At 48.7% G+C, this 21,937-nt stretch overlaps 1 protein-coding gene across 1 annotated transcript in view; it reads left to right on the top strand.

Annotated features, from left to right (window-relative positions):
* PODXL (podocalyxin like) overlaps window positions 1-21,937 on the top strand; it is a 48,219-nt gene that overhangs the window by 20,180 nt on the left and 6,102 nt on the right. The window contains exons 3-5 of the mRNA XM_025291542.3: window positions 18,069-18,680; window positions 19,592-19,812; window positions 20,305-20,376. Of these exons, the coding sequence (XP_025147327.3) occupies window positions 18,069-18,680; window positions 19,592-19,812; window positions 20,305-20,376 (905 nt within the window). The remainder of the gene's footprint in view (window positions 1-18,068; window positions 18,681-19,591; window positions 19,813-20,304; window positions 20,377-21,937) is intronic.

The following is a 21,937-nucleotide window of genomic DNA, read 5'->3' as shown; positions in this document are numbered from 1 at the left end:
GTGTTTGATATTTGTAGACTTTTTAATGACGGCCATTCTGACCGGTGTGAAGTGATACCCCATTGTCATTTTGATGTGCGTGTCCTACTGATTCAATGTGGAGCATCTTTTCATGTGCCTCTTGGCCGTCTGTATGTCTTCTTTGGAGAAATGTCTATGTAGGTCTTCTGGTCAATACACCTTAATACATGAGTTGCTCACCTTCTTCACCCAGAGTCAGACGCTTACTCAGACTCTTTCATCATCCCCCACATCCCTCAGGATTGGGCTGGGGAAGGAAGCAGAAGTTTCACGGAAACTTTGTTTTGAAACTTGAAGCTTTGTTTCACAGAGGAGGAAGCCCAGGCTGAGAGGGAGAGGGGCGTGCCCAGCATCCCTTCCCTAGCCCACCATGTGGTCCCTAACTCCAAACCCTGGTCCCGGAGCCCAGTCAGCCTTAAACGGCTCTCCCAGGAGGGAGGCTCAGGCTGCCAGTTGTCTCTGGGACGGCTGGGCAGCCTGCAGGAAAGCCCCTGCCTCACTGCCTGTCTCTGCTCCGCCTCTCCCTTGGGCTTCTCTGTGTTGGTGAGGAAACATTTCCCTGGAGCCAGGCCACACCCTGGCCTCCGGTTCCTCTTCCTTCTCCAAGAAAATTCTGGCTTACCCCCTGGTCTGAGAATTCACTGGACCACAGTCACCCTGGTGCAGTCATCTTCCCCACCCTACACGGCAGGCCTCATTGGGAATGCTGGGGAGAGCCTCGCATCCCCCCGTCCGCCTCAAGGCCCACACTGACACCAGCATCTCAGGGGAGACCGTGGGGACCTGACTTGGCAGGCTCTTCCCTGCTCCCTTGGAATACCTGAGCACTTCCCCTGCATGCTCATTGCTCTGAATGCCTAGAGGTGTGAGTTATAGTTACTGTTAATCACCTTCCTCCACTTTTGACGGAAGGGGAAACTGAGGACTAGAGTGAAGACACGTGCCTGGCACCTGACCAGGGCGTGATGGAACAGGGCTTGAACCCAGGGGCTTGGGCTCCCAGCTTCGGGCTCTTAACCCCGCCCCCACCTACCCCCCCGACCCCCGCCGGTCCCACTTTCAGGGTGAGGGTGGGGGAAGAGGTCACAATGTAGGACTGGGCAGGGGTGTGTCCACACCAGACCCGCCTGCCTCGGGCTCAGGCCACACTCCAGGTGTAGGGCCAGGAAAGAAGGAAGAACTGCTGGCCTGGAAAAGAGGAGGAGCAGGTCCTCTGGCCACACCGCCCTCCCCTGTGGGGAACAAGGTGCCCAAGGGGAGCCTGCCCTTCTCCATGGCCGGGAGATACCCGTGCTGGACAGTGGCAGCCCTCTCCCGTGCTGGGAAACCACCAGACAAGGCCCCACCCTGGGAGCAAGTGTCAGGCAGGCCAGCTGAAACAAGCTGATAAGGGCAGAACAATTCCAGATTTGAAGAATGCCTGGAAGTATCTCCCCGAGGGGGCAGCTCTGAGTCCCTCCGAGAGAAGGGATGCAGAGGAGCTGGGCCTGATAACCCCCTGGGGCACTGGGCACCAGGGAGTCAGAGCGGCCAGGCCCTGGGGCAGGGGCAGGGCGGGTGGAGCCTGGCCAGAACCTGTGGGTGCACTTGTCTGCCTGACCGCTTGGCCTGACGGGGACAATGAGGGTGGCCTTTCAGACCCGCCTTTCTCACAGTTCGGGGGGCTGGAGGGTCTGAGATCAGGGTGGCGCCAGAGTGGGCTCCTGGTGAGGACCCTCTTCCTGGCTGGTAGATGGCCACCATCCAGTGTGTCCTCACGTGGCAGAGACAGAGGAAGCTCCGGTGACTTCTCTTCTTCTGTCGTGGGGCCCCAACCCCTAACACCATCACACTGGGGGTAGGGCTTCAACATCCAAGTTGAGGGGGAGAGAGACCTTCAGTCCCAGAACACCCCTTATGCCAGGAAAGTTGGCCAGGCACATCTTTGGGGCCCTCAGTCCAAGCAGGGGGCCATTTGGAGGGGTACAGAGAAGACTCAAAGATCATTGTCCCCATTTTTCAGATGGGGACCATGGCAGTCTAAAAAAAAAATCCACCCTTCCCAAAAGATAAGTACATCAAATCCCTGAAACTGATGATCACCTTTGGACCAAGGGTCTTTGCTAATGTTACTGATACTAAGCTGAGGATGAGGTCATCCTGGAGTATCTGGATAGGCCCTAGATTCAGTGACTCAGAGACATAGCAGGGGAGGAGGCAGCAGTGTGGCCCCGCCCCGGTGGCCGAGATGGCAGTGATGCTGCTGCCAGCGAAGGAATGCCAACAGCCCCCAGACGCCGGAAGAGGCAAGGAAGGGTTCCCCGTGGAGCCTCCAGGTGGAGCGGAGTCCTGCCGACACTTGGATCTCACACTTCTGGCTGCCAGACCTATTTGGGAATCGGTTTCTTGTAAGCACCCCCATTTGTGTTGTGGCAGACCAAGGACATAGGACCCAAGGCACCGAGAGGGTCCAGGTTCTCCCCCAGGCCCAGCGCAGCCCCGGGAGAGCGCCACGGCCAGGTGGTCGAGGTGAGGCGAGTCCGCCTCCCTGTTCCTCTCCCTGGGCTCGCAGCCCAGAGCCCTGACCCCCTTTCCCAGCTGTCACCACCCCGAGCTGATGCTGTTCACCCAGGTCAGGGTCCCCCTCCCTCCCTGCCCCCACAAGCTTAAGAACTTTTGGGGGGATAACTGACTTTGTTACAGTCACAGAGGACAAGCATTGTGGCTCAGACGGTAAAGAATCTGCCTGCAATGCAGGAGACCTGGGTTTGATCCCTGGTGTGGGGAAGGTCCCCTGGAGAAGGGAATGGCTACCCACTCCACTACTTGCCTAGAGAATTCCATGGACCAGAGGAGCCTGGTGGGCTACAATCCATGGGGTTGCAAAGAGTCGGACATGATTGAGCAACTAACACTTTCACTTCTCACCACGCAGAGATCTAATGAGATACCCAGGGCAGAGCACCAGAGCAGGCAGCCTCCAAGGACAGGACTCAGCTGAGGCAGAAGCGAATCTAGAAAGGCCTCCTGGTGGAAGGCCTGGAGCTCTCAGCTGTGCAGGAGGGAGTGGCTGGGGAGGATGGCCAGACCCCCGAGATGTGAGACTTGAGGAGACCCACCTGGAGTGAGGAGTGTGGCTCAGCTCCTGGAGGGAAGAGGTGCAAGAAGCAGATGTCACGGGCTGGGAAAATGAATTTCAAGGTCAGGCGGCTGATTCAATAAAACTCAAGAAGCATGGAGGCAGGGACAGTATATGGTGGCAAGGGAGGGGGCATCAGATCTTTCAAAATGAGGGTAAGAGGGAGAGTGAGGGGGCCGAATGCAGGGTGAAGAGAGGACATCTGATCTACAGGACGTGGGGAAACATCCTGGCCGGGCAGACAGTGGGCCTGCAGCTCCTCTCAGCTCCTAGGACAGCCCCAGGTCCCTGCCCCACCCAGGAGTTTAGGGGTCTCTGTCCTTCCAAAGCTCCCCCCATCCTGCCCCGCTCCTGCTGAAATGAATTCCCAGCTGCCATACAGAAGCCTGGCAATAAATGGGCCAGTTCAAGAAGGGAAGCAGGATTGGGGTGCCAAGGATGGAGGGCCCTAGAGAGCTGGGTAGGGCTCAGATTCCCACCAGGCTGAACCTGAGGCAGGATCACAGCGCGCCCTCCCCCGACATGCACAGAGCCTGCTCCTGGGAGGGAAGGAGGTGGCTTCCGAAGCAGATGTATGTCACAGGCTAGGAGAACGCATTTCAAGGTCAGACAGCTCTTGGAAAGGAGCTGGCCTCTGAAGTGGCTGGTTCCGCTGGCTCCGTTACCACGTCAAAAGCAGCGTCGTGCTTGGGAAAGTTGCATATACCTCCTTGGGGGACCTTAGAAGCCACCCAGCCCATTTCACAGATGTTTCAAGAGGGCCAAGGACTTGCATCCCACCCTTGGGGCTCAGAGGAGAACCAGGACTAGAGGCTTCCATCTGGCTTTGCGCCTTCCTTGATCACATGCTTCCCTGAAGACGTCGGTTCATCCTGCCTGGTTTCTGCCCCTTTCACTGCCTCCCGCCGGACCCCCAAGAAGCTTCTTGGTTTTAACCACGCTCGGGGGAGGTGAGCTGGAGGCAACAAAAGACAAAGGGGTGGATGCTGGTGTCCAGGCCTGGGTCCTCCCAACTCGTGGCCTTCCCTGCGCACACCCTCTTCCTGGGGCATTCTTTCGAGCTTCCTTTCCCGCTATTAATAGTCCAGAGTCCATCCCAGATAAGAAAATGGCCAGGAGCCGGAGAAAGCAGGGCCTCAGACTGAGAACAGCGCTCCTCTCATCCCAGGGGAGAGGAGTGGAGTCAGCCTTCTTCTCCTGCTCCTGTTTGGTCTGCCCGCTGGAAGTCAGCTCCTTGCTGGCCTTTCACACCCGCTGGAGGTCAGCTCCTTGCTGACCCTTCACACCAGCTTCATCCTTAGCTCCTCACTGCTGCTCTCTGCCTACCTCTTCACTCCCCACCACTCATTCCTTCCTCACTATCTCGATTCCCATCCTCGTTCTTGGGGAGCTCAGTACACATTCGGATAAACACTTAAATACCCTGGCCTCCCATTTTCTTGACCTTTTTCCATCTCTACTGCTGCTAAGTCGTTTCAGTCGTGTCCGACTCTGTGCGACCCCATAGACGGCAGCCCACCAGGCTGCCCTGTCCCTGGGATCCTCCAGGCAAGAACACTGGAGTGGGTTGCCATTTCCCCCATTGGTATTCCCATTTCACACCCTGAACTTTATCGTCCCCATGCTGTGCACCATCTCTGCATTTCATTCTTTGATCACTGTTTCTTTCCCTTCCAGTTCATTTGCTCAGGTACACCTGGACCACGCTGCTTGAACAGAAGGCAGCCACTCTGATGACCCGTGACTTTGTCACTGCCTGTCAGCCCCTGTCTGTTTTATCCACCCTATACGTCACCATCTACCATTGTAATCCCAACCTTACAGATATGCTGAGGTCTCTTGCATCTTCTGCCATCATAACTCACCTGGCAAAAACTCCATTCCCGGGTGAACCCTGTCTCCTGTTCCTATAACTACCTGCAAACAGTGGAAGGAGAAAAAAATCACACAGTGGTTGATTGGGTTACTATTTTTAAATTCAGGATTTCTGGCCCAATTTGGCACCAGATGCCACTTGACAGTCATCCTGTATTTTTCTGGTTGAGTGGTTCTGAAAGTGTGGTCCTCAGACCAACAGCAACAGAGTCATTTGGCAACTTGTTAAAATGTAAACTCTGATGCCCCACCCTAGATCTGTTGAATCAGAAATTTGGGCTGAGGTCCTAAGCAGGTGTGTTCACAAGCTCCCCAGGTGATTCTGATACTCCCTAGAGTTTGAGCACCATTTTTCTAGTAGGCTGCCTTCAGTTCAGTTATCCAGTTCAGTCACTCAGTCGTGTCCGACTCTTTGTGACCTCATGGAGCGCAGCATGCCAGGCCTCCCTGTCCATCACTAACTCCTGGTGTTGACTCAAACTCATATCCATTGAGTCGGTGATGTCATCCAACCATCTCATTCTCTGTCCTCCCCTTCTCCTCTCGCCTTCAATCTTTGCCAGGATCAGGGTCTTTTCAAATGAGTCATTTCTTTACATTAGGTGGCCAAAGTATTGGAGTTTCAGCCTCAGCATCAGTCCTTCCAAAGAACACCCAGGACTGATCTCCTTTAGGATGGACTGGTTGGATCTCCTTGCAGTCCAAGGGACTCTCAAGAGTCTTCTGTAACACCACAGTTCAAAAGCATCAATTCTTTGGTGCTCTGCTCCCTTTCCTACCCCTAATGAGTATTTCATACTTTTCCCTTCCACATTACTCCTCCTCCTCTCTTATTTCATCTTTGTCAGTATACTGATTTCCTCTAGACTTGGCTGAGAGAACTGAGGATGTCAAATGGAAACTTGTCTTCCTGTTACCAACATTACCAATGTTCTGATGGCTGTATCCATCTTCTTCCCTCTGGTTTCAAAGGCAGAAGTATCCTACCATCTAATACACGGGTGTCTCCCTCTGCATCTTAAGGAGGGAATAAAACAAAAGGGGCATCCTTATCAGCTCTAGCATCTCTCACCTTCAAGGAGAAAAGCAAAACTTTCTTGACTACTGCAGTTCCTTTCCAGCAACTGCCATATTTCTCCACTCCTTTTAATAGCTAACATTTGATAAAGTTCTTGTGCTTCCCAGGTGCCTGCCAGTGCAGAAGATGTAAGAGGACTTGGGTTCCATCCCTGGGTCGAGAAGCTTCCCTGGAGGAGGGTATGGCAACCCACTCCAGTATTCTTGCCTGGACAATTCCATAGACAGAGGAGCCTGGCGGGATACAGTCCATGGGGTCACAAAGAGTCGGACACGACTGAAGCAACTTAGCACCTTTGTTAGCATAAAGTTATATTACATTACAACTTTATCAGATAAAGTTATTTACACACAGAAGCTCACTTCCCTACCATTCACTCATCTTCTATCAGCCCCAGTTAGGCTTCCACCTGCACTGTTCCCATGGAAACTGCAAGTTGAGGTTTCCGGGAACTTCCATGTTGGCAGTTTCATCATCCAGCACCATCAGCCACTCCCTCCTTAGGAGGGAAAAAAAAATCAGATGTCCCTGTTGCATCTTCCTATTTCCTCTGGACGTGGCTGTTATCCTAAATTTAGTATTAAATTCTGTGTATAATGTAAATATTTTGTATGTCTCTTTTTCTAAAACTATATTGTTTAATTTTGTAGATTTTAAACCCTGTAAATAAAACCATATGAATTTTTGTTTTGGTTTTTGTTGTTCAGTATAGTTTTCAGATTGATTCATGTTAATACACATACGTGAAAGTTGCTCAGTTGTGTCCGACTCTTTGCAACCCCATGGACTATACAGTCCATGGAATTCTCCAGGCCAGAATACTGGAGTGGGTAGCTTTTCCTTTTTCTAGCGGATCTTCCCAACCCAGGGATCAAACCCAGGTCTCTCGCACTACGGGTGGATTCCTTACCAGCTGAGCCACAAGGGAAGCCCAAGAATACTGGAGTGGGTAGCCTATCCCTTCTCCAGTGGATCTTTTTGACCCAGGAATCGAACCAGGGTTTCCTGCATTGCAGGTGGATTCTTTACCAACTGAGCTATCAGGGAAGCCCTAATACATGTATAATAATATATAATATGTATATTACACAGATAAACATATATATAACAATATAATACCTGTCTCTGGTTTTCAGTGCTGTGTGATACTCTAGTCTGATTATAAAGTAACTTATTTATCACCAGTGTTAATAAGCATTTGCTTGTCACCTATATGGAGCCACGTTCCATGGACAGTAAGTGTACGCGCCACAACTAAGGCCCAAGCAACCAAAATAAATACTTAAACACATTTTTACAAATCTTTAATTTTAAAATAATTTAGATTTACAGAAGAGCTGCAGAGATGATGCAGAGTGGCAGATACCTTTCCTTCATCTTCCCCTAATATTAGCATCTTGTAAACCATGGTCCTCTTATCAAAACTACGAAATTAACACGGTACTGTGCTATCACCTAACCTACAGACCTCATTCCTATTTAACCAGTATGTCTACTAATGGTCTTTCTTGTTCCAGAATAGAGCACTGCATTTCATCATGTCTCTCTCATCTCTTCCAAATTGTGGCAATTTCTCAGTCTTTCTTTATATTGTTCACAACCTGGATGGTTTTTAGAGTACTAGCTGAATATTTTGTAGCATCCCCTTCAATTTGGGTACGTTAGATTTTTTTTTTTTCTTGGTTAGACTGGGGCTATGTATTTTTAGAAGGAAGAGCACAGAGGTGAAGGGCCCTTCTCAACACATCTTATCCCAGGACATGATGCCTTATCACTGGTCATGACTTATCATGATGCTAACGTTGATTATTTAGTTAAGATGATGTGTTTACTGGGTTTCTCACTGTAATGTTACTGGTTTTCCCTTTCCGTCCTAGGAGAGTCACTAAGACCAGCCCATACTCAGATGGGGATGGGGGAGAATACCTTCCTTCTAGAGGAGGGAAGAGTATCTATCCTTTTTTGGAATTCTTCCCCATCTTTCCCATTTATTTATATATTTAATCATTTATCAGAATGGATGCATGGATATTTATTTTATTCTTTGGGTTTCAATTCAGTATTTTTTTATAGAGATTTTTAAAAAATTATTTATTTTTGGCTATGCTGGGCTATTCTCTAGTTGCGGCGAGCAACGGCATGGGCTTCTCATTGCGGTGGCTTCTCTTGTTGGGGAGCATGGACTCGAGGATATGTGGGCATCCGTAGTTGTGGCTCATGGACTTAGTTACTCTGCGGCATGTGGGATCTTCCCGAGTCGGGATCAAGCTGGTGTCTCCTGCATTGGCAGGTGGATTCTTTACCACTGAGACACCAGATAAGCCCTCGGTCCCATATTTTTTAATTTTGTTGATCAGAGTTTTCCAGGTTTGCCTATTGGGAGCTCTCAGGTTAGTTCCCTGAGAGCTGGACTTGCCCACTATTTTGTTTTTGTCTTTTTTTTTAAGCACTTCTTTACTTTCTGTTGTTACAAGATGTTCCAGGCTCATCTTGCATTGTATACACTGCTGGTGGGCATGTACTATGGTGCAGCCACTTTGGAAGATTGTTTGGCCATTCCTCAGAACGCTAAATATAGAGTTCCCATGTGACCCAGAAATTCCACGCCTAGGTATAGCCCCAAGAGAAATGAAACATCCACACAAAAACTTGTACACAAACGTTCAGAGTAGCACTGTTTATAATAGCTAAAAAGTGGAAACAGCTTGAACGTTCATCAGCTGATGAGCGGAAAAACAAAATGTAGACTATCCTTACCACGGAATATCATTCGGCAATAAAAATAAAAAACTGACACGTGCCGCAACATGGATGAACCTCAGAAAGGTAAATAAGTGAAAGGAGCCACAGGCTGTGCACCTCCCCTTGTGGATCAGCGGTTGCCTGAAGCACGGCTTCTCTTCTGCTGTGTCTTCAGCGTGAGGGTTTATGTTAATCTCATCAGTGGGGCTGACTTTTTAAGTTAATGTTGGGGACTTGCCTGGCAGTCCAGCTGTTAAGACTTTGCCTTCCGATGCAGGGGGTGCAGGTTCGATCCCTGGTTGAGCAGCTAAGATCCCAGGTGTTTTAAACCAAAACATAAAGCCCTATTGTAACAAATTCAATAAAGACTTAAAAAATGGTGCCCATCAAAAACAAAACCGAAACGAAAAACAAAACAAAGCAGCAAACCCCTGACTTGATGTTGTACAGGTGAGACCTTGGTCCGCATCCCTGCTTGCCTGTTAGTCTTCCTTTCTGCGGCTCCCAGGGAGCCTGACTTTGGCAGCCCCCCTCCAGCTATACTCCACTTATCTTCACACTTGCTAGCATTTTGAGTTCATGGCAGGGTAGAAGCATATTCCCAGATGTTTGCAAAGGCACTGGAACCTTGGGCTGGAGGGTGCGGGCTTTGCTAGTGTTCCTGTCTCTTTTCTAGAAATCCTGCTGGACTTAGCACGGATTCCTGCCCTCTCCCAGGGGCAAAGAGCTTTTTTATTTTTCTTGTTCCCTTCCCCAGCTGCAGTGGGTTTCCACCACTTCCTTCAGGCTATGCTTAATGCCTTTGTCTCCCAGCAGAGAGAGGGGCAATGGATCTGGGCAGCATCTCCTTGGTGTTTCATCGGTGCCTGTCGTTTCCTTCCCCCGCTGTGGTGGGGTTTCCACCAGTGGCCTCAGGCCGTAGATTTGGTTGATGTCCACGGATAAGTCAGGCTTTTTTTCCCCCAGGGGATAAGGGGCTAGGTAGAGTGTCAGTGCTCACTGCTGTTTCTTCTCTGCAGCCAGCCCCATGGGGGAAACTTTCTCAAGGCTGTTTCTGGGCATCTTTACCAGCTCTTGGTGGCGTTTCTGGTGCTGGGGGAGCCTCTACAAGTGTGTGAAGCTTTCGATTTCGGCAGTTCTCACGTTTCCACTTTTACAGGAGCCCATGGTCAGCCTTTAGCAATTCATTAAACACTTTAACTTTAATCTTCTTGCCAAATTCTGTCCTGTAAGCAAACACTTGAGTCTGGTTTCTCCCCGTGGCTGACTCTCCAGTTTTCAGGGTAGTTGTCTGCCCATGACCCGACTTTGCCAGTGGGTTCAAGAAAAGTCATTACTTTTCCGTTTCTCCAGCTTTTTACTGTTTAAGGGTGGAGAAACATGCCTCAAACTTGTTAGCGTTTGCTCATAATGGCCTATATTATATTACTGGTTTTATGCCTCATATTTTGTATTTATGCCCTTCTGGGTTTTTATTCCCCTTTGGTCCTCCTCATTAAAGGTTTTACTGCTTCATTAGCCTATTTTTAAAAATCAGTTTTTAACTGTGTTGGTATTTGCTATTGTCCTTCATTCATTTGCTATCATCACATCATTTGAGTATGTGAAAAGATTCAGTCCTGATAACTGGATGAGCAGCTGCTTGTGTTCTCTACTGTGGTGATTCAGCCTAGGTCTCAGTTTGCTGGGCTGAGAGGTAGCACTTTAATCCATTTTGATCCTAAAAAACACATGATTGTTAGCCACTGTCCAGGTCCCCTCATTAGACTACCCTGATCACCATGCTGGTCCTGCTGCCTAGGATATAGTGGTTGTCGTTCAATTTCTAAGTCATGCTAGGGTATGGTAGAAGAGAAGGACTTTCTCAGTCGTGTCTGACTCTTTACAACTCCATGGACTATACAGTCCAGGGGATTTTCCAGGCCAGAATACTGGAGTGGGCAGTCTTTCCCTTCTCCAGGGGATCTTCCCAACCCAGGGATAGAACCCAGGTCTCCCACATTGCAGGTGCAGGGCACAAGGGAAGCTCGAGGGTACAAGCCACAAGGGTATGGTACCCACTTTTTTCCTGGAAATGAAATTCTGCTCATGCCCCGCTACCCAGGGAACGTGCTGTCCATTCCCACTGAAATCAGCATCTCCTACCAGCATGTCATTGTCATTGCTATTCAGTCACTAAGTCGTGTTTGACTCTTTGCGACCCCATGAACAGCAGCACACCAGGCCTCCCTGTCCTTCACCATCTCCTGGAGTTACACAAACTCATGTCCGTCGAGTCGGTGATGCCATCCAACCATCTCATCCTCTGTCATCCCCTTCTCCTCCTGCCCTCCATCTTTCCCAGCATCAGGGTCTTTTCCAATGAGTTGACTCTCTGCATCAGGTGGCCAAAGTATTGGAGCTTCAGCTTCAGCATCAGTCCTTTCAGTGAATATTCAGGGCTGACTTCCTTTAGGATTGACTGTTTTGATCTCCTTGCAGTCTAAAGCCTTTGACTCATCACAACAAACTGTGGAAAATTCTCAGAGATAGGAATACCAGACCACCTCACCTGCCTCCGGAGAAACCTATATGCAGGTCAAGAAGCAACAGAACTGGACATGGAACAATAGACTGATTCCAAAGTGGGAAAAGAGTACGTCAAAGCTGTATATCATCACCATGCTTATTTATCTTACATGCAGAGTACGTCATGCAAAATCCCAGGCTGGATGAATCACAAGCTGAAATCAAGATTGCTGGCAGAAATATCAACAACCTCCCAGCATACCAGGCTGATGAATAGTCAGAATAACATGCTCCTATTCCCCCCCAACAACACACCAAATTTAATCAAAATCCAAAACACCATCAAAGATAAAACGCACTATATTTTACGAACCATGTGGGGGAGAAAAAACACTGCCAGAGTGTGCCTTAAAATAATTTATAATTCATCCTCAGCTCAGAGACATGAAAAGATGTCCTTTTTAGAGCACATGAAGTACAGTGTTTCTCAAAACCTTGATGAAGGGAGTGTCATTTGAGCTCTCTTAAGGAACAAAGAGTGTGAGCAAGCAGACCATACATGATAAACCCCTGGAACATTTCTCTAAGACTTTGGTTTCTTCCTATTCATTATTCCAGAGAATTTCTGGCAACTTTAATATGTAGACTACCATTAAGTTCACGTTTCAGTCAACCAACTAAGAAAACAATTAGTACTTCTTGCAGCTGGTTGAGTCAGCATGATGGTCCCAGACCCCTGGTATGCATACCCATATTGATAAATTCAACCTGATAAAAATTGTGATTATCCTTCTCTGATCTAGCATCCTTATAGTCTATCAACCAGGCTTATTTGCTAGACTTTTTGCAGATTTTTTTTTAAGTAGAAGCCTTCTTCTGGGTTAGACACTGTCTTTCTCAGGCATCTGACTGTTATCACAGGTTTGAAAAATATGAAGAGTGGTAGAGATGATGAAAGGATATAGCTTTCTTTGTCACCGAGCTCAAGTGAAGTTATTGAGTTTTGAAGCAGGATAGAAACTGCGTCATCAGACAGGAGAAAAGTGGTTGAGTCTTCCAAGCAAGTTCCATCGCAGATTGAGCGCCCCCCTTTTTTTTTAGTTATTTATTTGGCTGTGTTGGGTCTCCGTTGTGGCACACGGGATCCTTCTCGCAGGATATTTGTTGGGTCGTGTAGGATCCTCCACCACAGCCCCTGACTCTCTGGTTGTGGTGTGTGGACTTAGTTAATACGTGGCTTGTGGTATCTTAGTTTCCCGACCAGTGATTGAACCCGCGTCTTCTGCCAGTTATCCCAACCAGGAAGGGTAGTATGTGTCTTACTAGCATCTAGTAGCTAGAGACCAGGGATGTTGTTAAACATCCCGCACTGCAAAGGACCACCTCCGTTAACAAAAGTATCCAGCCCAAAGGGCTTCCCAGGTGGCACTAATGGTAAAGAACCCACCTGCCAATGCAGGAGATGTAAGAGACACAGGTTCGATGCCGGGGTTGGGAAGATCCCCTGGAGGAGGGCATGGCAACCCACTCCAGTATTCTTGCCTGGAGAATCCCGTAGACAGAGGAGCCTGGTGGGCTACCGTCCATAGAGTCGTAAAGAGTTAGACACGACTGAAATGACTTAGCATGCATACATTCAGCCCAAAATGTCAACAGTTTGGGGTTTGAAAAACTCTGCTTTCAGCTAGTCGTCTTTGTAAGAAGTAACCACCCCGCCCTACATCCTTAATTTATTAAATATGCTGATGTTCCTCTCCAGCAATCTCATTTTTTGCCAGAAAGGTGCTCTGATATGATCAGTTATAAGAAGTGCCACTGTCAAATCATAACACTACATTGATTTTTACCACATGTCCTTTTATGCATGCCCTTTATATTGTTCTGTGACAGTAGCCACTCAGTCCTGCCAAAGCCACTTTACAGGCACTTCATTCTAGATGGTGGGTGATGTTGTGACTGCCTCTCTGAAATACTGTAGGATAGTAAAGTCACATCACTTCGTGTCTGCAGAATTCCACTTACCTTTAACCCCAGTAAGGCTGAGAAACTAGTTCTCACATTTCTATTGCCTGAGTCACTCCTAATGCAAATTTCTGATTCTCATTAGCAAAATGTATGTGTGTTCATGCACACACACATGAAAGCTGTTGGGTCCTTCTCCAGCTTATGAAGGAGCTGGGATTGCTGATGACCACATTTTGTTGTTGTTTAGTCTTTAAGTCGTGCCCAACTCTTTTGCGACCCTGTGGACTGTAGCCCACCAGGCTCCTCTGTCCATGGGATTTCCCAGGCAAGAATACTGGAGTGGGTAGTCATGCCCTCCTCCAGGGGATCTTCCCCACTCAGGGATCGAACCCAGGTCTCCTGCATTGGCAGGTGGATTTTCTACCACTGAGCCATCAGGGAAGCCCTGATGAAGACCACATTTAGGGTCACCCTTAACATCATCCGAGACAAGCTTATAGAACTTGTGTGAAGAGGCAGTGCTGCTCACCGATGCCAAGGACCCAGACGCCTCAGCTTTGGCTGTAGACTCTTGCCTCACCTCCGCGGCTGCTCACACCTGGTCGTGGTTCTGCCGATCCTGCCTCACGGTTCCTCATAGTCGACCACCCCTTCACTCTCTGGCCCAGGTGGAAGTGACTCATTCATAGCAGCTTAGAGCATACTTAGGCTCTAGTCATAAGGGAGGCTGGCATTTTTCAGCATCTATAGTGTAACAAGAGGCAAATCCTGCTTCCATCAGTCTTAACTGTGTGGGGAATTCCCCAAGCATAGAACTAGGTTACAGATTCTAATTGGCTATGAAGAATGGCCAGAGTCCACTTTGCTGAGCCCCAGCTCTCTCTCCCTTCTGCTCAAAACAGAAAACCAGGAGTCATCCTGACTTCTCCTCTTCCCCTCCCTTGGTACATCAGCAAGTAGTTGACTCTTTCTCCAAAATAGTCTTGAATCCATCCTTGTTTTGGCTCTTGTGTCAAGGACTTGCTGCAGATGACTATTACCCACTTCATCTGAATTACTGTAACAGCCTCTTCTCTTCCCATCTCCACGCCCGTGTTCCCCAGAGCAGCAAGGGGATGTGTCTTTGTAAATCACTCTCTCAAACTTGTTTGCTTTTTAAAGCCTTCAGTGACTTTTTTGAGCACTTAAAACCCCAAATCCTTATTTTGGGCTAAGGAGGGTGATCTTATGCCTCATTTTACATAGGATACAGTTTTTAAGAGAGCTTTCGTTTTATTCTCAAAACCCTACGGTTTGGACAGCATGTTAGTCCCTTTACTGTGAGGCCCTAAGTTTTCTGGGCCCTGTCCACCCCCCCTCACTCAGAAAACTGCACTCAGATTTGTGTTCTCTGAGCTCTTGTCCCTCCTTTGGGGACTTGCAGGTTCTTTCCTTTTCCCTGGTACGCTTTTCCTCACCTTCTTCACAGCTCTCGCCTTATTGTCCTTCAAGCCTTAGCTTCATGGGTGTCCCTGAGGCGCTTTTCCTTACCTCTCTAACAGCATCACTTCCTTGTTCTCTGCATCACTTCCTTATTCATTTCCTCCATGGAGTCACCAGAATGTGACATTTAATTCTCATTGTTGTTCAGTCGCTCAGTCATGTCTGTCTCTTTGCGCCAGGCTTCCCTGCCATCACCAACTCCTGGAGCTTGCTCAAACTCATGTCCATCGAGTCAGTGATGCCATCCAACCATCTCATCCTCTGTCATCCCCTTCTCCCGCCTTCAATCTTTGCCAGCATCAGGGTCTTTTCTAATGAGTCAGTTCTTTTCATCAGGTGGCCAAAGTATCGGAGCTTCAGCTTCAGTAGCAGTTCTTCCAATGAACACCCAGGACTGATCTGTAGGATGGACTGGTTGGATCTCCTTGCAGTCCAAGGGACTCTCAGGGGTCTTCTCCAATACCACAGTTCAAAAGCATCAATTCTTTGGCCCTCAGCTTTCTTTATGGTCCAACTCTCACATCCATACATGACTACTGGAAAAACCATCAGTTCAGTTCAGTCACTCAGTCGTGTCCGACTCTGCGACCCCATGGACTGCAGCAGGCCAGGTGTCCCTGTCCATCACCAGCTCCCAGAGTTTACTCAGACTCATGTTCATTGAGTTGGTGATGCCATCCAACCATCTCACCCTCTGTTAGCCTTTGCCCCGCTTCATTTTGTACTCCAAGGCCAAACTTGCTTGTTACTCCAGGGATTTCTTGATTTCCTTCTTTTGCATTCCAGTCCCTTATGATGAAAAGGACATCTTTTTTTTTGGTGTTAGTTCTAGAAGGTCTTGTAGGTCTTCATAGAACTGTTCAACTTCAGCTTCTTTGGCATTAGTGGTTGGGGCATAGATTTGGATTACTGTAATATTGAATGGTTTGCCTTGGAAACAGATCATTCTGTCATTTTTGAGATTGCACCCAAGTACTGCATTTCAGACTCTTGTTGATTATGAGGGCTACTCCATTTCTTGTAAGGGATTCTTGCCCACAGTAGTAGATATAATGGTCATCTGATTAAATTTGGCCATTGTGGTCCATTTTAGTTCACTGATTCCTAAAATGTCAATGTTCACTCTTGCCATCTCCTGTTTGACCACTTCCAGTTTACCTTGATTCATGGACCTGACATTCCAGGTTCCTGTGCAGTATTGTTCTTTATAGCATCGGACTTTACTTCACATCACCAGTCACATCCACAACTGGGCATTGTTTTTGCTTTGGCTCTGTCTCTTCATTCTTTCTGGAGTTATTTCTCCACTCTTCTTCAGTAGCATATTGGGCACCTACTGACCTGGAGAATTCATCTTTCAGTGTCATATCTTTTTGCCTTTTCATACTATGCGGGTTCTCAAGGCAAGAATATTGAGGTGGTTTGCTATTCCCTTCTCCAGTGGACCATATTTTGTCAGAACTCTCCACCATGACCCGTCCGTCTTGGGTGGCCCTACACAGCATGGCTCATAGTTTCATTGAGTTAAGACAAGGCTGTGGTCCATGTGATCAGTTTGGTTAGTTTTCTGTAATTGTGGTTTCCATTCTGTCTGCCCTCTGATGGATAAGGATAAGAGGCTTGTCGAAGCTTCCTGATGGGAGGGACTGACTATGGGAGAATCTGGGTCTTGCTCTGATGGGCAGGGGCATTCTCAGTAAATCTTTAATCCAATTTTTCTGTTGATGGGCAGGACTGTGTTCCCTCCCTGTTTGGCCTGAGGCCAAACTATGGCAGGGATAATGGTGACCTCCTTAAGAAGGACTTAAGCCAGGACTGTTGTATTCAGTGCCCCCTGATCCCATGGCAGGTGACTGTCAACCCATGCCTCTGCCAGAGACTCCTGGACACTCACAGGCAAGTCTGGCTCAGTCTCCTGTGGGATCACTGCTCCTTTCTCCTGGGTCCTGGTGTGCACAAGATTTTGTTTGTGCCCTCCAAGAGTCTGTTTCCCCAGTCCTGTGGAAGTTCTGTAATCAAATACTGCTGGCCTTCAAAGTCAAATTCCCTGGGGATTCTCAGTCCCTATGTCAGATCCCCAGGTTGGGAAATCTGTTGTGAGTCCTAGAACTTTAGGGCCGCACAAGTAAGCATCTGTGTCTTACTTTCCATTGTAATCCCAGGGCCTGAACCTGTCACTTAACTGTTCCCTCACTCAATCCCTGTTGTTGTTATTCAGTCTCAGTCATGTATGACTCTTTGCAACCCCATGGACTGCAGCATGCCAGACTTCCCTGTTCTTCACCATCTCCCAGAGCTTGCTCAAACTCATGTCCATTGAGTGATGCCAGCCAACCATCTTATCCTCTGTTGTCCCCTTCTTCTCCCACCTTCAATATTTCTCAGCATCAGGGTCTTTTCTAATGAGTTGGCTGTTTGTATCAGGTGGCCAAAGTATTGGAGTTTTAGCTTCAGCATCAGTCCTTGCAATGAATATTCAGGACTGATCTCCTTTAGGATTGACTGGTTTGATCTTGCAGTCCAAGGGACTCTCAAGAGTCTTCTCCAACACCATGGTTCAAAAGTATCAATTCTTCGGCACTCAGCCTTCTTTATGGTTCAACTCTCACATCCATACATGATTACTGGGAAAACCATAGCTTTGACTATATGAACCTTTGTTGGCAAAGTAATGTCTCTGCTTTTTAATATGCTCAATCCCTGACCCCTTGACAAGGTTGAGCTCCCATGCTAGACACAGAGACCCCTCAGTGTGTCTCACAGTTGTCCTTAAGTACAATTTGTGTAATTTCACTTTTCCAGTTTCTCCTTCTAGATATATTTTTCCAGAGGAACAGAGGTCCTTCATGCCATATTTAGAACAGGGTACTTGGATATGTGTGAGTCTGTTGCATTTTCTGCAAGCTCCTGGGTCTGGGAGAAGGAGGCAGGGATGATGAGGGTTCTGTGCTGGGGTGTGGAAACCTTTAACAGTGTGTGTCTGGGGCCAGATGGGGAGGGCAGAGAATTCACTGCAGGCTCCCACAGGCAGTGGGACTGGGTGCTGAGTCCTTCTCTGGAGCAGAATTTCTCTTGACTTCCTCTGCTTTCTCCTCAGCCTCCCTCTTAGAGGCTTCTTGAACCCCAGAGAAATCTGGACACATCAAGGGCCCAAACCCTTGAGCAAAAATGGCAGGGATGAGAGCAAGGCCTCTGGATCCTGGGGAAGAGCTGGAGCAATGGAGAGAGAAAGACTTCCAGCTAATACCCTAATTGATTCTGTGTTGTCTTTGTTCCTAGGAAATGTCACAGGAACAACCGATGGACAAAGCTCAACTGTCAAGACCACAACCCAGTCGGTAGCAACCATAATCGCCAGTGATCAGACATTGAATTCAACCCCAGACAAACAAAGTGCAGCCCTGACATCCACTGAGACATCCACTGTGACTACAGCACCGGCCAGCACTGTGGTGTCAACCTCAGCCCAGCAAAGCCCAACTGCCTCGGCCACTGAAACCACTCCCGTCACTACCGGAGCTCCTGCAGCCACATCAACCACAGTCTCAACAAGTCCTGAAAGCACGAGCAGCCGGAATGCAATGAATGATTCACCCACATCCAGAATCCCAACTACCCACAGTGTGGCCACAGACAGCGTGGCTGCTAAGGAAGGCAGTCAGAAAATCGCCACATCTCCACATCCGAATATCATCCCAAGCATCTCTCCTGTTCTGTCCTCTTCGACCAACCTCTCAAGCACTCAGCAGCCTAGCCCCGGCCCTGTGACTTTGGCCCCTGGGACTTCAGAGCCCACAGGGAGTTTCCCTGAGGGATCAGACAAAATGACTGTAACTACAAGTTTAGGCAGGATGACAAGTCCCACGTTCACAGCTCAGGTGACCACACTGAGTAAGTGTTGCCTTGCCTTTTTGAAGTAGAAAGAAACTTTCAGATGTCTATGTTCTGTACCGTTGTTCGACTAGAAGGTGGAGATTCATGCCGTGGGTTAAGGATCGTAAATGTGTACCACCTTCGCTCAGCCTGTTTCCCATCCAGTGGTGAGCAGCGGCCAGCAGAGCTGTGTGTTGTGATGAGAGCTCGAGGTTTTGATCTGCCCAGTGGAGCATTTTCCTTTTTTTTTTTTTTTTTTTAAGCACTAGTCTTAGTCCAGTAAATTCATTTCAAACCTCACTGATGGATCATGAGCCTCGTGGCCCATTTGAGATCTATTGAATCAGAATTTCTTGGTGTGAATCTGAGCATTTGCATTTCGAGGGGCCCCCGCCCCGGCCCCGCTGCCATGTCATGTGTGTACATGGTGAAGTCTGTCCTGTGTGAGCGCAAGGGCCCTGAGCTGGATAAACCTGGACTCCAGTCCCTGCTCTGCCACTTGTTGGTGCGGAATGCATCAAGCTCCTCTGAGCCTCCACTTCCTTGTTTATGAAAGGAATAATTATGGTACTTTCCTCAGAGTCACTGTGAGGACTGAAGAAGGAAGTACCTGTGAAGCGCTTAGGACCCTGACATGAAGCAGTTACTCAGTTGACATTTGCTGCTGGCATTGTCACTGCTGTTGATACTTCTCTCGGGTTCCTACACCGGCTCATCCAATCTGCTCATCCTGTAATAGGTTATGGGAACTGGCTTCATCCATCTACCTCCTCTTTCTCATAGCTTGCCTCCTTTTGCTTGTGGTCTGTAAAGCCAAAGTGGGGTGGGGGAAGACTAGAGAACCTCAGAAAACTAAGAACAGAAAAGACTATCTTTTTTCTGTTTAAACTACTCACCTTTCCTCATAAGCTTTGTTTCCCCATTTACAGAAACACAGGTCGCCGTTGAAGGAACTCAACACGCCTCCAGTGAGACGCCGGCTGCCACTGTCGCCACGGGAGTTCAGCAGCCTACGGGCTCTTCACAGGGACGTGGGACCACATCTCTTGTCAGGAGATCCACCATCTCCAGCACCCAGTTGACGTCAAATGCCCCCCAAAGCTCCAGCACCCCTTCTCCCACCTCAGTAATTCCAACAAATATCGGGCAGGTAAGAGAGCCCAGACTTGGAGAGAAAGGGACTCCAGGAAGAGCATCTTTACCCTTCCCTTCCCAGAGCCCCTGGTGGGGGTGTGAGGAGCCAGTATCATTCACCCACTGTCTCTGGCTTTGCTGGACTCGGCCTTAGACAGCGGGATAACCAGTAACATACCTGGCTGTCAGACCCCAGCTGGCCAGCTCCCAGCTTGCCCCGAGCTACTTGCCTGGTGTCACCCACCTAACGGTGTGTGTACTCAGGCGCTTCAGTTGTGTCCAACTCTTTGCAACCCCATGGACTGTAGCCCACCAGGCTTCTCTGTCCATGGGATTCATTCCCTCCTCCAGGGGAGTCTTCCCGACCCAGGGATCGAACCCTGGTCTCTTGCATTGCAGGCAGATTCTGAGCCACCAGGGAAGCACCTAAGGGAGGGAGGGAGGGAGGATTCAAAGACGAGATCCTATCAAGTTCAGCCTGGCCCTTAATCCCAGTGGCTTCTTTCAGATCCAGTGCCATCCTCCTGAAAAGCTGAATGAGAGCAAACTCTCCCTGAACATCTCGGGAGCCAACAGCTGTGTGAGTACCTTGTTCGTCTTGAGCCCCACCCTGACCTGCATCCTCCAAAGGTGGTTTAGCTCCAGGATTACTGAAAGTGGAAGGGACTAGAGTGTTCCTTGTAGAAAGGAGCTGAGAGATGTGTTCATTTCCTGCCCTTGTTTTTGGTCCTTCCAATCTTACGGAGGGTCAGAACCAGCTTCTCTAAAGGAAGCCCCGCCCACAGGGCTGCTACAGGGCCAGAAATACCAGGTCTTCTGAGCTTTCACTTCTGAGAGTCTGACCCAAGCCCTGGGTCTTGCTTGCCTCCAGTTCAGGATGTGACTTTGTTAAGCCCATCTCTTTGGGCTTCAGAGGCCTCAGTTGAAAAGAAGAGGCTTAGTCTGCCTAACTTGCGTTGTTCTAAGAGTCTGTGGTTTTATATTTCCTGCTCCATGTTATCTGACGGCCTGCCTCTAACCCAGGGGAGCCGTTGCCAACAGCTCAGGATGGTGTGTGTGTGTACTGTTTGAGGGAGATGGTGTCAGCATGTGTGTGAGTGCGTTTGCATGAAAGAGAGAGTTAGCCGTGTTGTCCACTGCCTTCGGACTGCCAGTCTCCCTAGGATTAAGGGCTTTAGTCTGGGGATATCTGCTGCAGCGCTTACTCAGTAGCTGAGGCCTGAGTGAGTGCTGGTGATGGATGGCTCACTGCCACCCTCTCCTGGTCAGTGGCTATTTTGCAAACACCTCTAGGAACCAGAAAGGGAAAGCAAGCAGCATGGAAAACTTGGGTTTACGATACTTTAATGCTACCTATTTTCTGCAGTTGTTTTCTTTCGGGTGTCCATTTTGCTGGAATTTTCCAAGTGAACTATAGAAAAGCTAGAGTTTTCAAACACAGCAGGGTTTTCCTGGGACTGGGCTTGTTAGACAAGGTGAGAACCACACTGACGCTTGCCCAGCCTTTCCTCCGGCTCTTTTTGGCTGAAACTTGGCAGGGCTGTGTTTGGTGGTAAGCCTTCTTTTCCTTTGCCATAAATGGGAAGAGGAAAGCCCTGCATCTTTACCTGGCAGCAGGGCTGGAGAGTTAGTAGGCCTAAGGAAATTCCAGGTAGAAAACCCAAGGGATGGTTTGTGGGACAAGCCAAAGCAAGAGTCCTATTCTTCATCTTGGTATCCTTATTCAAAAGTCTGGTCAGAGAAACACCAGTTTGGGGTGCCTCTGGATGACTGGGTAAAAGCTCCCCACACTTCACTTCCTCACCCTCAGCCCTAAAGCCACATCAGCCATGCTTTTTCTGCTTAGAAATATAGAGGAAGCCCCTCAAAGATGTCCTTGTGCGTCTTCCAGACACTCCCAAGTCCCCCTGTGCAGTGATGGCCTTGCCCTTCTCTTGTCAGCCTATTTATGTTTTCAGTCTTAGCCGAGGGAACGGGCATGTGTTTCAACTTTGGGATGGATGACCTTGAGCGAAGAGCCGGGCACTTCCCCTCCTGAGGTCTCTGAACTCAGCATCAAGGGCTGGTGAATACAGGTTCATTGGCATCTTTGCGCTGGCAGTGCCTCCGTGGGTCCTTCCAGGGGAGAGAAATGATGACGG

This window comes from Bubalus bubalis, chromosome 8, assembly GCF_019923935.1.
Source record: "Bubalus bubalis isolate 160015118507 breed Murrah chromosome 8, NDDB_SH_1, whole genome shotgun sequence".
Classification (NCBI taxonomy): Eukaryota; Metazoa; Chordata; class Mammalia; order Artiodactyla; family Bovidae; genus Bubalus; species Bubalus bubalis.
This window is presented reverse-complemented; position numbering and strand designations above follow the sequence as displayed.